General features: G+C 45.3%; 2 protein-coding genes across 8 annotated transcripts in view; one reads left to right on the top strand and one right to left on the bottom strand.

The window, feature by feature from the left end:
- Positions 1-8460, top strand: part of PTPRO (protein tyrosine phosphatase receptor type O) — a 74569-nt gene extending 66109 nt beyond the window's left edge. For all 5 annotated transcript variants that reach the window (XM_033952124.1, XM_033952123.1, XM_033952125.1 and 2 more), the window contains 4 exons: positions 611-765; positions 1479-1614; positions 4362-4467; positions 6199-8460. In XM_033952124.1, coding sequence (XP_033808015.1) covers positions 611-765; positions 1479-1614; positions 4362-4463 — 393 coding nt within the window. In that variant the 3' untranslated portion in view covers positions 4464-4467; positions 6199-8460. The remainder of the gene's footprint in view (positions 1-610; positions 766-1478; positions 1615-4361; positions 4468-6198) is intronic.
- EPS8 (epidermal growth factor receptor pathway substrate 8) overlaps positions 7503-12085 on the bottom strand; it is a 127233-nt gene continuing 122650 nt past the window's right edge. For all 3 annotated transcript variants that reach the window (XM_033952129.1, XM_033952130.1, XM_033952128.1), the window contains exons 19-22: positions 11674-11905; positions 10743-10923; positions 9923-10052; positions 7503-9035 (exon numbers count right to left, since the gene is read on the bottom strand). In XM_033952129.1, the coding sequence (XP_033808020.1) occupies positions 8922-9035; positions 9923-10052; positions 10743-10923; positions 11674-11905 (657 nt within the window). In that variant the 3' untranslated portion in view covers positions 7503-8921. The remainder of the gene's footprint in view (positions 9036-9922; positions 10053-10742; positions 10924-11673; positions 11906-12085) is intronic.

The raw sequence follows: 12085 nt of genomic DNA on the forward strand, positions 1-12085 counted from the left end.
CTCCCATTACTCTTATTCCCCAAACCTCCAACCCTGTTTACAATTGCCTCTCACGTTTACCCCTCATGTTACATACTCAGGCTGGTCAGTTACGCTGTTCTCTTGACTACTGTAACAAATACTATCCCAGGAATGCCCCCTCACTTATCCTGATTCAGCAATTGACCAGACCTGTACTGTTTCTGCAGACCTCTGCGGTTTGCAATCATTATTCATTTAACATTACCACACATTCTTAATGGATCAATGTGTATATGTTATGTTACCTATTCCCTAAATTATGTGTTAATATATAGAGGCAGTAAGAGAAAGTTATTATTACATCCTGCAATAATTAACACTATTAGAAATATATTATGAATTTCATTTCTCACAATGTCTACAACAGTGAATTACAGTAGTCTAAACCAGTGAGCATTGATACCTATAGAACGGCCACTGCTAGTTTGTATTCCAAATGCCTCTTCTTCCAGAATGTCCCAGCATCCATCCATCTGCTGCTCTCAGAAACTCAACTAGTTTGGACCTTAGTCTGTTGTGGAATGCAGTCGATGTTTCAGTTCAGCTGTGTAGGAGATTGTGTGTGTGTCTGATGCCTTTTTCTTTCTAGGCTGATGAGGTGCTGGATGTGATACATTTTAACTACACATCATGGCCGGACCATGGCGTCCCCAGTACTAACGCTGCAGAGAGCGTCCTGCAGTTTGTACAGATGATTCGGAAGCAAGCCAACAAAAGTCCTGGGCCTCTCACTGTGCACTGCAGGTAGGGATGTTCCTGGTTTTTCCTTTGTGTACATGAGAAGCCAGGGATAGAGGGAAGGCAGTCTTCTTCCCAGCTGAGCAAAATCTTTCCAGGAAAGACTGGTCACAAATCTCTTTGCTGATGTCAGGCTTGTATACAATAAGGTACTGAAAGTTACATAAATCCTAGGACACCAACAGCAGAAACCCAGAAAGAAGTATGAAGCATGAGGAAGCTATTACTATTTCCACTGACCACAGGGGAAAAGATCATCAATAGAAATGTCGGTTGCCTGTGGATTTAAACTTTTGAATTGTTCATCTTTTCTTAAATGGGCTGGTACAGAAGTCGTGTCCCTGTCCAAGTGGACTTACTTGGACTATAACACTCTGGCGTCAATTTTCAAAGGGTTCAGCCTCCTAAACTGGCCTCTTAGAATTTCCTAGGATTGAATTCCTAAATTTATGCTCAAAATGTCACTAAACTCCAGAGCTTAAAAAGTGGGTTGGAATAGGAAGAGAACGGATTTCAGCAAAGAAATCCATGAACTAAGCTCCTAAATCGAGGTAAATGAATGTCTGGCTTAAATTCAGTAGCATAACACCTTATCTGAGCTGGATTTTCCGTTGTTTCTATTTATTTTAAAGATTTAGGCATCTAACAAGTGTTTAAGTTTAGGAGCAAGGCTGCCTCCTGATGTGATTGTGTGTGTCTCTCTCTCATCTCTTGGGCAGCGCTGGTGTGGGGAGGACTGGGACCTTTATAGCACTGGATCGCTTAATGCAGCACATACAGGACCATGAGTTCATCGACATTTTGGGTCTAGTGAGTGAGCTCCGCTCCCACAGGATGTCCATGGTACAGACAGAGGTACGGTCACAGATGAAGCATAACTTCTTTGGCTTTCCGCTCTTGACCTTTTTCCTTCTTGCTATGGATCGCTCTTTCTTCTTGTTTTCTCACCTTATATCATTAATTGGGCAGAATTTCACAGTGACTTCCCTTCCCTTCTCTTTTGTTCTCTCCTCCCCTTGTACCCATTTTTGTGTGTATGTTGGTTGTATTTTTGGGGGTTTGTTTTTAATATATTATTGTAAACCGCTTAGACTAACTGTGGTTTATTTGCGTTATATCAAATAAATTGAAATGTGCAAAGGTGTGAGATGGTGGGCCACGGTCTCCCTATGACAATATAGTGGTGGGTCATATTTTCATTTTAATCTCTATTTATTTGGACACTATCAAAAATTAAATATTCCACTTATCCTTTTTAACAATCCCCCCAAATTTATATGAGAAGCATAAGTTAAAAAAAAAAAATAAACCTCATAAAACTATATACTGTCTTTTGGGAAGGAAAAGCCTCTTGAATCTCTCTCCACATTCAGTCCTAGGCAAAATCCCAATTACAGTACAAAACTTATCCCCCCCCCCCCACACACACACTTTTACAAAACCATGATAGCAGTCTTTAGCACAGTCTGGCTTGCTGAATGCTCTGCACTGCTCCCAATACTCATAGGAGAATGTGCTAAAATCGGTTAACTTAACAGGGTTTAAAAAAGGCTTGGATAATTTCCTAAAAGCGAAGTCCATTGGCCATTATTGAGATGGACTTGGGGAAACCCACTGCTTAATCCTAGGATAAGCAGCATAAAATCTGTTTTACTACTTGGGATCTAGCCTAGATACTTGGAACTTGGGTTGGTCACTGTTGGAAACAGGATCCTGGGCTCGATGGACCTTTGATCTGTCGCAATATAGCAATTCTTATATTCTTAACCCTTTCAGGACCATAAGGATCGTAGGCCAATTTTTGTGGTTTTGACGACATTTTTATGGTAAAAAGGGCTTGCAGATGCCAAAAAATTGATTTTTTTTGTGAAATATCATTTTTATTTAAAAAAATCACACTTCTGGCTTATGGACAGTGTGGCAAGTGAATCTTCTCGTCAATCTAGCAACGACGCTAATGAATGAATGTCGGAACCAGTTTGTTTACATAAAGGCAGTATCATATGGAATCCGTACATATCAAATTTAGAACTGTAGACTATCCCAATCAAAATTTATAGGATTTTAAAGTTATGGGACAAATATGTCCCTTGGTCCTGAAAGGGCTACGATCCCTTTGGGAAACACTCAGCTAGTCAAGTTCTCAGGATATAATAATAATAATAATTTTATTTTTATATACCGCCAAAGCCATGATAGTTCGAGGTGGTTTACAACAAGAGGCGCTGGACAATCCACAATGAACATGCGTAAGATAAATTTGTATATGCTGCCTCCAGTGTATGGAAACCTCGCTCATGCATATTAATGAGAGAAAAGGTGTGGTGGCCTTGTTAGTCCTCTCCTCAAGGAGGAAAAAAGAAAAAAATGGTTTGGACTGGGTTATTGTATGCTGTACCTGGGGCTAGGGCAGGGGTGTCAAAGTCCCTCCTCGAGGGCCGCAATCCAGTCGGGTTTTCAGGATTTCCCCAATGAATATGCATGAGATCTATTAGCATATAATGAAAGCAGTGCATGCAAATAGATCTTATGCATATTCATTGGGGAAATCCTGAAAACCTGGCTGGATTGCGGCCCTTGAGGAGGGTGTATGTCAACGATATTGGAGGGGTAGGTTGGAGGCTGTTAAAATGGAACTGGCATGGTGTCAATTCTATTTTTGGGTTATTTTCCTAAAAGCTTGGAAAATAAGATTTTGCATTTTCTTTGGTGGGGGATGGCCCCTAGAATTGCATTGCAGAAGCTTAAGCAGCTTAAGGATTGGGAGGGGGAGAACATTTTCCTGATTTTAAATTGTATCATTTTGCTTATATGGCAGCTTCTGCCAGAAGGGGTGCAGTTGGAGCGGGCTTTGGCATCCACTGGGCAGTTTTCTCATGTGGATTTTGCATTTGATGTCCTCTTCAGTGGTGCCATGGGTGCTTAGGTTTTTGGACAGAATCAGACTAGTGTGGCCTGTCTCAAATTTTGTTTCTCTGCAGCATAATTTTGAAATAAAAGTACAAGATGCGGTAGTTAGTTGGTCCGATTGGCAAGATAAGGGCAGTTTTGCAAGGCTTGGGTTGAGTTTTAAGGCTTTTCAGAGTTGAGCGAATAGATGCAATAGGGGTTCCAAGCTTTTGGAGCTGGTAAGGTGGGGAGATACAGGCTTGAGGATTTTCTGTGTTAGGATGGGACCATGATATGGGGGAAACTTTGGGAAAGGAAGAATGGGTGATTTTTTGGACAAGAGTTTCTAGGCCTACTTTTGCAGCTTCTGTTACATGTGGTGCATTGGGCTCCTTGGACCAATGGGGACATGTCATCTGGAGGTGAGGACTTTTAAGTACCTGTTGATTAATTGTTGATTGGGGGAGAGTTTGGGGAATTTAAATTCCAGGTTGTGCCTACTGATAACATTATTATATTGAGGTCAGTGGTCTTGTCCTCTATTTTGTCTCGGGACAAGTCAAAATTATTTGATGTATTTCATGGGGCTGGTGTTACAACACATTTTGGCTGCATGCCTGCTGGAATGCGGTTTGTTTGGTACGGAGGTTTGAGGAGGTGTAACTTAGCATCTTTTCAATGAATCTCAGCTGCGGCTTGTGCCCTCTTTCCAGGAGCAGTACGTTTTCATCCACCAGTGTGTGCAGCTGATATGGAAGAAGAAACAGCAGCAGTTCTGCATTAGTGACGTTATCTATGAGAACGTCAGCATCTGAAGTGGTGAGTGAATGGGTCCGAAATTCAAACAAAATCTGCAATCCTAAATTTAGACTCCTAAAATGTAATATCTGCCCTATTTTCAGACCAACTTAAAAGCCTAAGTTTTCAGCTGAACATTCTTCGTCATTTTTGCCTAGATTTAGGAGCCTAATTAATAAGCTTGCTGCGGAAAATCAGTGCTTAGTTCATAACCTGTTGCCACCCACTTTCTGTCCTAATCTGGTATCGAGTGGCACTTCCTCTGCCCACCTTCTGGGGCACACTGCCGCCATTTACCATGTTGCTATTATGTCCACGTCTCGCCGCGTCTGGCTGGTTCTACCTAGTGGCATAGTAAAGGGGAGGCAGTCCGCCTCAGGCCCCCAGCGTGTGTGTGATTAATTAGCATTTGTTATACCGCATCAGCGGTTTACAGTACAATACAATTCAATTATGACAGGAACTTCATTAGAGATAGGAAAGCACGCTGCTTCCCTTCCTGGCATGAGCAGCAACCCCCAACCTGCTGTCGTGCCAGTGTCGGCTCTGCCTCTGGTGTCACTTCCTGGACCTGCACCTAGGAAGTGACGTTAGAGAGCCAATGCTGGCGTGACAGCAGCTTGGAGGTTGCTGTTCGTGCCGCAAACGCTACCGAGGTACGGGAGAAGGGAAGCGGCATGCGTACGTCAGGAGGGGGCGGGGTGCCCCTGCCCCCACACACCTCTCACCCTGGACAACTGCAACAATCTCGATGCCAGCTGCAGAAGTCTAAGAGAACATCCTTATGACTTATGTCCTCAGTTCATAGCTTCATCTGTCAATGAAGCAAGGGAGCTTGGGTAAAATACCTCTGTTGCTGCTTTGCATCTTGGGCAAGTCATTTAACCCTCCGTTGGCTCAGATTTTGATTTTTTTTTTAATTATTCTTCTAGTTTTTTCTGGTCCTTTTACTGCTCTTGTTTTTCTGGTCCTAAATTTAAGTGTTTTATGAAATTTTGAGTAAAGGTTTGGGCACTCTGCCCTATTAAGTTTTCAAGGAGGCTAAATTAGGAGCCTAACATTTGAATATTCACTAAGAAAGCTTAGCTGTGATGATGTCAAAAATCCAGATGTCCTTAAAGGAGACCATCTGACCTTAGCTAGACTATTTTCTCCTGTCTCAACACATTCAGCTTTATGGTAGCCACCATGAGACTTCCCTCTTTTTTTATAAGGTTTTAAATTATTTTGACTTCTTATATTTATTCAGTCAATTTTTTAGCCCGTCTTCCCAAAAGAGCCCAGTACGGGTTACAAGTTTACACGCGCTAACATTGCGTGAAAAGCTATTGAAGCAGTGCCAAGTTTCCTCGTCTCTGGAGGGATCAAAATCCGAGACAACGGAGGGTTAAGTTACTTACCCAAAATTCAAAGCACCAGCAGTGGTATTTTAACCAAGCTCCCCTGCTTCTGCACTACAGTATAGCTAAGCTGGTCTTTACAGTGACAGTCGAGAGTGGGAACAGGGGGTGTTCGCACAAGGACTCCAGAACCCTGAAGCAATCCCTGGGAGCCCCCTCCTCTGCAGCAGCTGATCTAGGGGGCAGAAGACTAATCTTAAGGACCGAAGCACCCATTTGCCAAACAGCAGCACTAATCACGGCACCTAGCCAGCCGATTCTCCTCTACCACAGTAGAACCGGTGAGGAACATTTCACATTTGTTTCCAGTTCTTGTTTGTGGTGAGGCTTCTCTCTCTCTGTTCTTTTTCAGCTGAGGACATGAAACCTATTCATCCACCCTTGCTTCAGTTAAGTATTGCTTTGAACAGCGTTTCCTGTGCTGTGGAAACTGACAGGAAGAAGGAATGTGGAGGTGCTCAACAGCCTCTGTACCGAGTGGGACCAAACTGTCATGAGACTTTTAGCAGTGGCGGTGTCCTGCGTGCACCCATTCCACAGGGGTCTCCTGAACTGTGAAGCAAGTGTAACTATTTTATTTTCAGACGACTCCCTCTTCCCTCTAATATATCATCTCTGTGTGCATGACAGTCCCAGGCATTGCCAAGATTTACTGCACCTCAGGCTCCGACAGGGCCAGGCCTAGGTGACAGACGGGAACCATGAGCTGCCTGCCGTAACTGATCAGAAAACCAAAGCAGGAGCACCAAGAGCGCAAAGACCTGTGTTTCTTGGAGTTTACTGTACAATTAATTTCTCATAACTGATCCTGGTTCAAGTTTGTGTCTTTGTGTGTCTCGATTTGATATCAGGTTTTCCACCTCTTTCTTACTGTGTGAGTGGATCTCAGCCTATGAGTCCAAAATCCCTGTCTCTCTCCTGCACATTCCTTCAATGTTGCTACACTGCCTCCTCCAGCGAAAGGGTGACCAACCTTGGCTCTCTCCAAGTCAGGTTTTCCCAACTGAATATGCATGAGATCGATTTGCATACGACGGACGTTTTCCAAGTTTTATTAAAATTTTATTAAACGCTTATCCAAAATTCTAAGCATTTTACAATGACTAAAACGGGAGGCCAAAATCTAAAACAATGGACATATACATTTAAGACACATAACATCGGCGTACAATTAAACGAAAGGTAAGAGGGGTGAACTACAATGAAGGGAAACCCAATAGGAATGAAGGGGAACCATGAGAAAGGAAAGTCAGTGTTCGAAGGCGTCTTTAAAAAGAAAACATTTTAGTGCACCTTTGCTCTTCTCTAATATAAATGGGCACAACATGGGGCAGTTATTGACGTGTGTTAATAATTTTTAATGAGGAAACAGATCTCACGCACACTCACTGGGGAAATCCTGAAAACCCAACTGGATTGCGGCCTTCGACGACCAACAGATTAATTTACAACCCAAACTCTTCCCTTGTTTGTTCTATTATGTTAATTATACACATCACACCACTGAATCCGTGTGCCTAAACTGTTTATTTAATCCCGCCTGTGGCGGAGACCAGAGCCGCCGAATCGTTCTTCAGCGTGTTGGCACCTCTCCAGGGAGAAGGAAGGGGTCCTGTGTTTACATACGTCCCTGTGGCACAAAAACAGAGGCTCTGCTCACATACAATCAATACTCTTTATTGCAACTTTCCACGCAATCATACAAAAAAAGGCACCATGAAACTAGATGATGTAGCTACAAGACCTTGAAGTGAATTTATGTTAAAACGTACAACATTCTATACACAGATTTGTAAAGCAGAACACTTAGTGACAAAAGGAGCCCCTGTGCTTTCCCTGCTGAACCTTTAGCCCCCTGACAAATCCGTGAAGACTTCTAAGCTTCACTTATGTACAAGCGAGCAGGAACACCACCTTGATGGACATAAAAACCAGGGAGCCAAATGTTTCGCTGCAGCCATCTGCTGCTTAAAATGAACCCAGATCCTGACATGGCCCAGTTAGTGGCAAAAAGGCTCCTCTGACTTTATCCAAGTTGCATCTGGTTAGCAATCTGTATCTGGCCTGCTAACCAGTTAACTCCTAGCTCTGACCACCGACTCAGCCTTATCCTCTCGCAGGCACTCATCTGGAAACAGCACCTGCTTTTCGTGTGCCAAGTTTCTGCAGCAGCTCTTGGGATATGGTGCCGTCCAGTCTCCCTCTCATCACTGCTGGAAACTCCAGATCTTACATACGATGGCCTTAACCTCCTCCATGCTGGCGAGGGTCCGACCATCAAGTCAGTGCTTAGGAGATCCAAGAGAAGACAGAGGTAACATTTTGCTTCTCAAGAATCACCTGCTGCCACAACAGAAGTACCTTACCCTGAGTTGTCGGGACAGAGTGTTCACATACTGGTTATTTATGAAACAAAATCATTTCTCAAGTTGATGAAGTGAAATAAATCAGCAGTAGCCTTAACGTCACAGAGTGTAATTTACAATGCCCCCGGCCAAGACATTTCTTTTATAGCACTGCAGATTTTGACATAATTAAATAAAAGCATTCAGATGCCCGCCCTATCCACCTCTTCTTACACTTAAAGAGATTATGTGTACACTGATTTTGCTCCGAGATAGTAGCAAAAAGAACAAAGACTTCCTGGCTTCTCAGCTGAGGCCGAAGGAAGCAGCTCTGTGAAAGGAAAAGTCTCTTATGGTCCCATGTAATAATAATCACAACATTAGTCAAAATATATATTACAAATTGTAGGGTACCAGCATGCCTTTCTTTCAGAAAACAGCTTTAGGGAAATGTTTCTGCAGCTTCCAGATGAGAGAGAGAATGTCCTAAACCGGAGCAAGAATGGCTAAGAAACTGCCTGCACACGGACAGGATGTTGGAATGTCCTTTTCAAGAGCTTCCTCTGCTTCCAGTTCTCAAGAGATTCGAGGCAGTGATGTGGTCGGGTGTCAAGCGTCTGCCTCGCTTCAGAAGAACCCCTCTCTCCCCTCTGATCCCAGGACCGTAGAGCTTCCCTGGATGTAGAGAGAAGGACCAGTGCAGCTAATGTGTCAACAAACTAACCAACAGTTAATGACTGTTCCCTTCATCGAAAGATTCCACCCCTGAGTCTGTGGCTGCAGCATTCAGTTTCTCCTGACGCCTCCGCATGATCTCCTGCAGCTCCGAGCTGCCATCGTGAGCCTAGGAAGAAGGGAGAAACGCATGCACTGTGATGTGGCTACTCAGGCCCAGATTCTCAAAACTTTAACGCCGTCGCTAAACTGTTTTCCGGCAGTTGAGCAGCGGATTATCAAAAGGGATTATCTCAGTCTTTAGCGAGGTTTCTAGCAGTCTCCGACACCGACATGCAAATGGGCTCTTCAACATTGCCAGTTAGTGGCAAAAAGGCTCTTCTGACTTTATCCAAGTTGCATCTGGTTAGCAGTCTGAATATGGCCCAAGGGGGGGAGGAGCCAATCACATCATGCACCGGGACGGGGCCTAAGGCCCAGGCAGATGCGTTGCTGGAATACGGAGGAGCACCCCTCCTGCTCCCAACTTGAAGGTAGGGGGTGCCGGGCTGGAGGGGTGCTGTGCCGGGGGTTGCTGGGTCCGCACGGGGGGTGGGCTGTTTAGTCGGGTGGGAGATGGGTGGGGGACTGAGCACCCCTCCTGCTGCCAACTTTTACAGGGGTGTTTGGCAGTGCCGGTCGGGGGAGGGGGTGCCGGTTCGGGGGGGGGGGTGGGTCAGCACAGGGGAGGCTTTTTTTATTCTTTTTAAATAGGCCTGATATTTTGCGACCCATTTTTAAAAAAAAAAAAGCCGGCAGAGCCCTGACAGCAGTGAAAAGAGGCTGCTTCTCCTGTCCCTACAGTCTGTTGGGGGCATGCCATCGATCACCTCCATTTGCATGAAGATGGCTGGTGAATCGGTCAGCCTGCCTCCAATCGCAAACGGATCGGAAGGTTAGTGAATCTAGCCCTAAGACCTTAAAGAACATGTGACGTCCAATTTTGTATATGATTCTCAAGTTGTATAAAAGTGCCCAGTATTTCAGAACATTTAAATCAGTCTTCACAGCTTTTACCTCTAAGGCTGTTTTCTGCACAGTGACTTGGCTGTAAACCCGTGCTCCTTCTGGACAAACTGTTTTCAACTCTTCCTTACTGAGGGAGAAAAGCTGGGCCCCCGTCAGCACACCCAGGCTATTAACCGTGCTAAAAAAAAGAACACAGGATGTTACACAGTGCAACAGCACAGAAATTTCTGTTCTCCCTCACGGAGGCCATCAAACGAACTAAGAATGCAATGCAGAGGCTGACGTGGTGACAGCATTAATGCTAGGGTAGAAGATTCCAGCAGAGAGAAGGGTGCAGAAAAGGAAAGCTCAGGATTGAGGAAAACACGGCTAAAAATAGAGGTTGGATGATGGACAAGATAAAGGGTGCAGACTTGAGGGGGAATTACAGGTCTAGGAATGAGGATAAAAGGCTGAGCTGCAGGTACTATGGGGAGATGGTGTGATGTGGGAGGATGGAAGACAGCTCTAGGCTAGTGTCGATCGATAGGAAGGAAGGGGGAGCTTCAGACTAAAGGAGAATGAGGGAGAGAAAAGATTCCGCTTCAGGCAACAGATTGGTGTGAGGGGTGAAAGTGGGGGTGGGAGGTAGAGTTCCAGCCTTTACATTGATAGGAAAGATGATGCTTCCATATTGCACATCAAAGGGGGAGAGGGGCTTAACTCGGAGTCATCACTGGGGGTCTTGGAACTAGTAACAATTTTTTGCAGTGTTGGAAGAGTTAAGTAAAGAAAACCCGGACGCACATTATCCCCCCCCCCCCACAGGAGATCCTGGACCAATTTATCTATTAAAGAACTGGGTTTCAGAACACGTGGTATGACTTACACAGGGTTGAATCCTTTGGACTCCAACCACAACTTGACATCATCGGAAGACGACTCGTAGGTAATGTTCACAACTGGTGCCTGACTCCGAGGAACTTGGAACTTCTTCCCTGCCGCGCTGCGACCAATGGTGAGTCTGTGCATCAATTCATCCTGTACTTCCTCCATCTGAGACTTCTGGCCTACAGCAAACAGATACATGTTCAACAGAGGACCATTTCTCTGGGACAGGGCATTTAAAGATGGGGGGTGGGGGGAGACTTCAGTTCTAGAAAGATCTTATGCTTCCTCTCAGTTGGCCATCACAGCATTAGGTACTGACCGAAAGACAAATGATCTCTTCTTGCGAGGAAGTAGATCTAGAAATAGCCCTATTTTTCTCGCTACCTTAGCATGAAGGACTTTGCCTGTAAGATCCTGTCTGAAGCTTAAAGCACTAGGCAGCAGTGTTAAAGGTTCAGCTGGGGGCAACCTAATCAGTGGCCCTGGGCACCATCATAGTGGGGGCGCCAGCTCCCATCCTTCTCGACCCCCCTTGCCGCATGCATGCACCCCCTTTTCCCATCAGGAGCAGCATCACGAACCTGCTGCCCGCACTAGTGTCAGCTCTCTCTGACATCATTTCCGGGTGCCGTGCCTATGAAGTGATGTCAGAGGGAGAAATGACATGACACAGGCAGCAAGTTTGTGATGCTGCTCATGACAGGAAAATTAAAGAGGACCGGGGGAAGGGAAGGGGGGCACTGCTCAGCCTCGCTACACCACTGAACCCAGTGCCTGCTTTACTTTGTGCTGGCCACTACTGCTTTGTGGTGAATTACCCAGTCATCCTGCGTACAAGCTGGGGAGTCCCTCCACAATCTCGGGTGTGAACATTTATCCGAATCCCTTCTACCCAATGCCCCGCCCCATTTCTTTCCTGCAAAACTTACGTTCCACAGGCAGCTGTCTGTATTTTTGGCCGTCCCGTGCAATGCTGCTCCCACTGTCACTGGATGTACTACTTTGGCGGCTGATGTTTCCTGACAAAGGTGGTCTCGATGCAGCCACAAGGACGGGTGCCGGCATAAGAGGAGGGGCAGGTCCAGGAGCCGGTGTGGCAGGTGGAGATGGAGCGACAGGCCCTGGAGCCAGTTGCCACGAAGCGTAATCAGGCCTTTGTTTCTGCAGAAATGCACAAAGACTCGTTACTGCTCAGCTCCTGCAACTGATTTTCAGAAGGTTTAAGCGCCCAATTCTGAGAGTTGACTCCTAAATTAGCAACTCTGAAAAGTGAGCAGGGCCGAGTTGCTAAATTTATGTGGGCATGGGAAGTCTACACTAGGAATTCAATCTAAACCAGTG

The sequence above is a fragment of the Geotrypetes seraphini genome, chromosome 7, assembly GCF_902459505.1.
Source record: "Geotrypetes seraphini chromosome 7, aGeoSer1.1, whole genome shotgun sequence".
In the NCBI taxonomy this organism is placed as follows: Eukaryota; Metazoa; Chordata; class Amphibia; order Gymnophiona; family Dermophiidae; genus Geotrypetes; species Geotrypetes seraphini.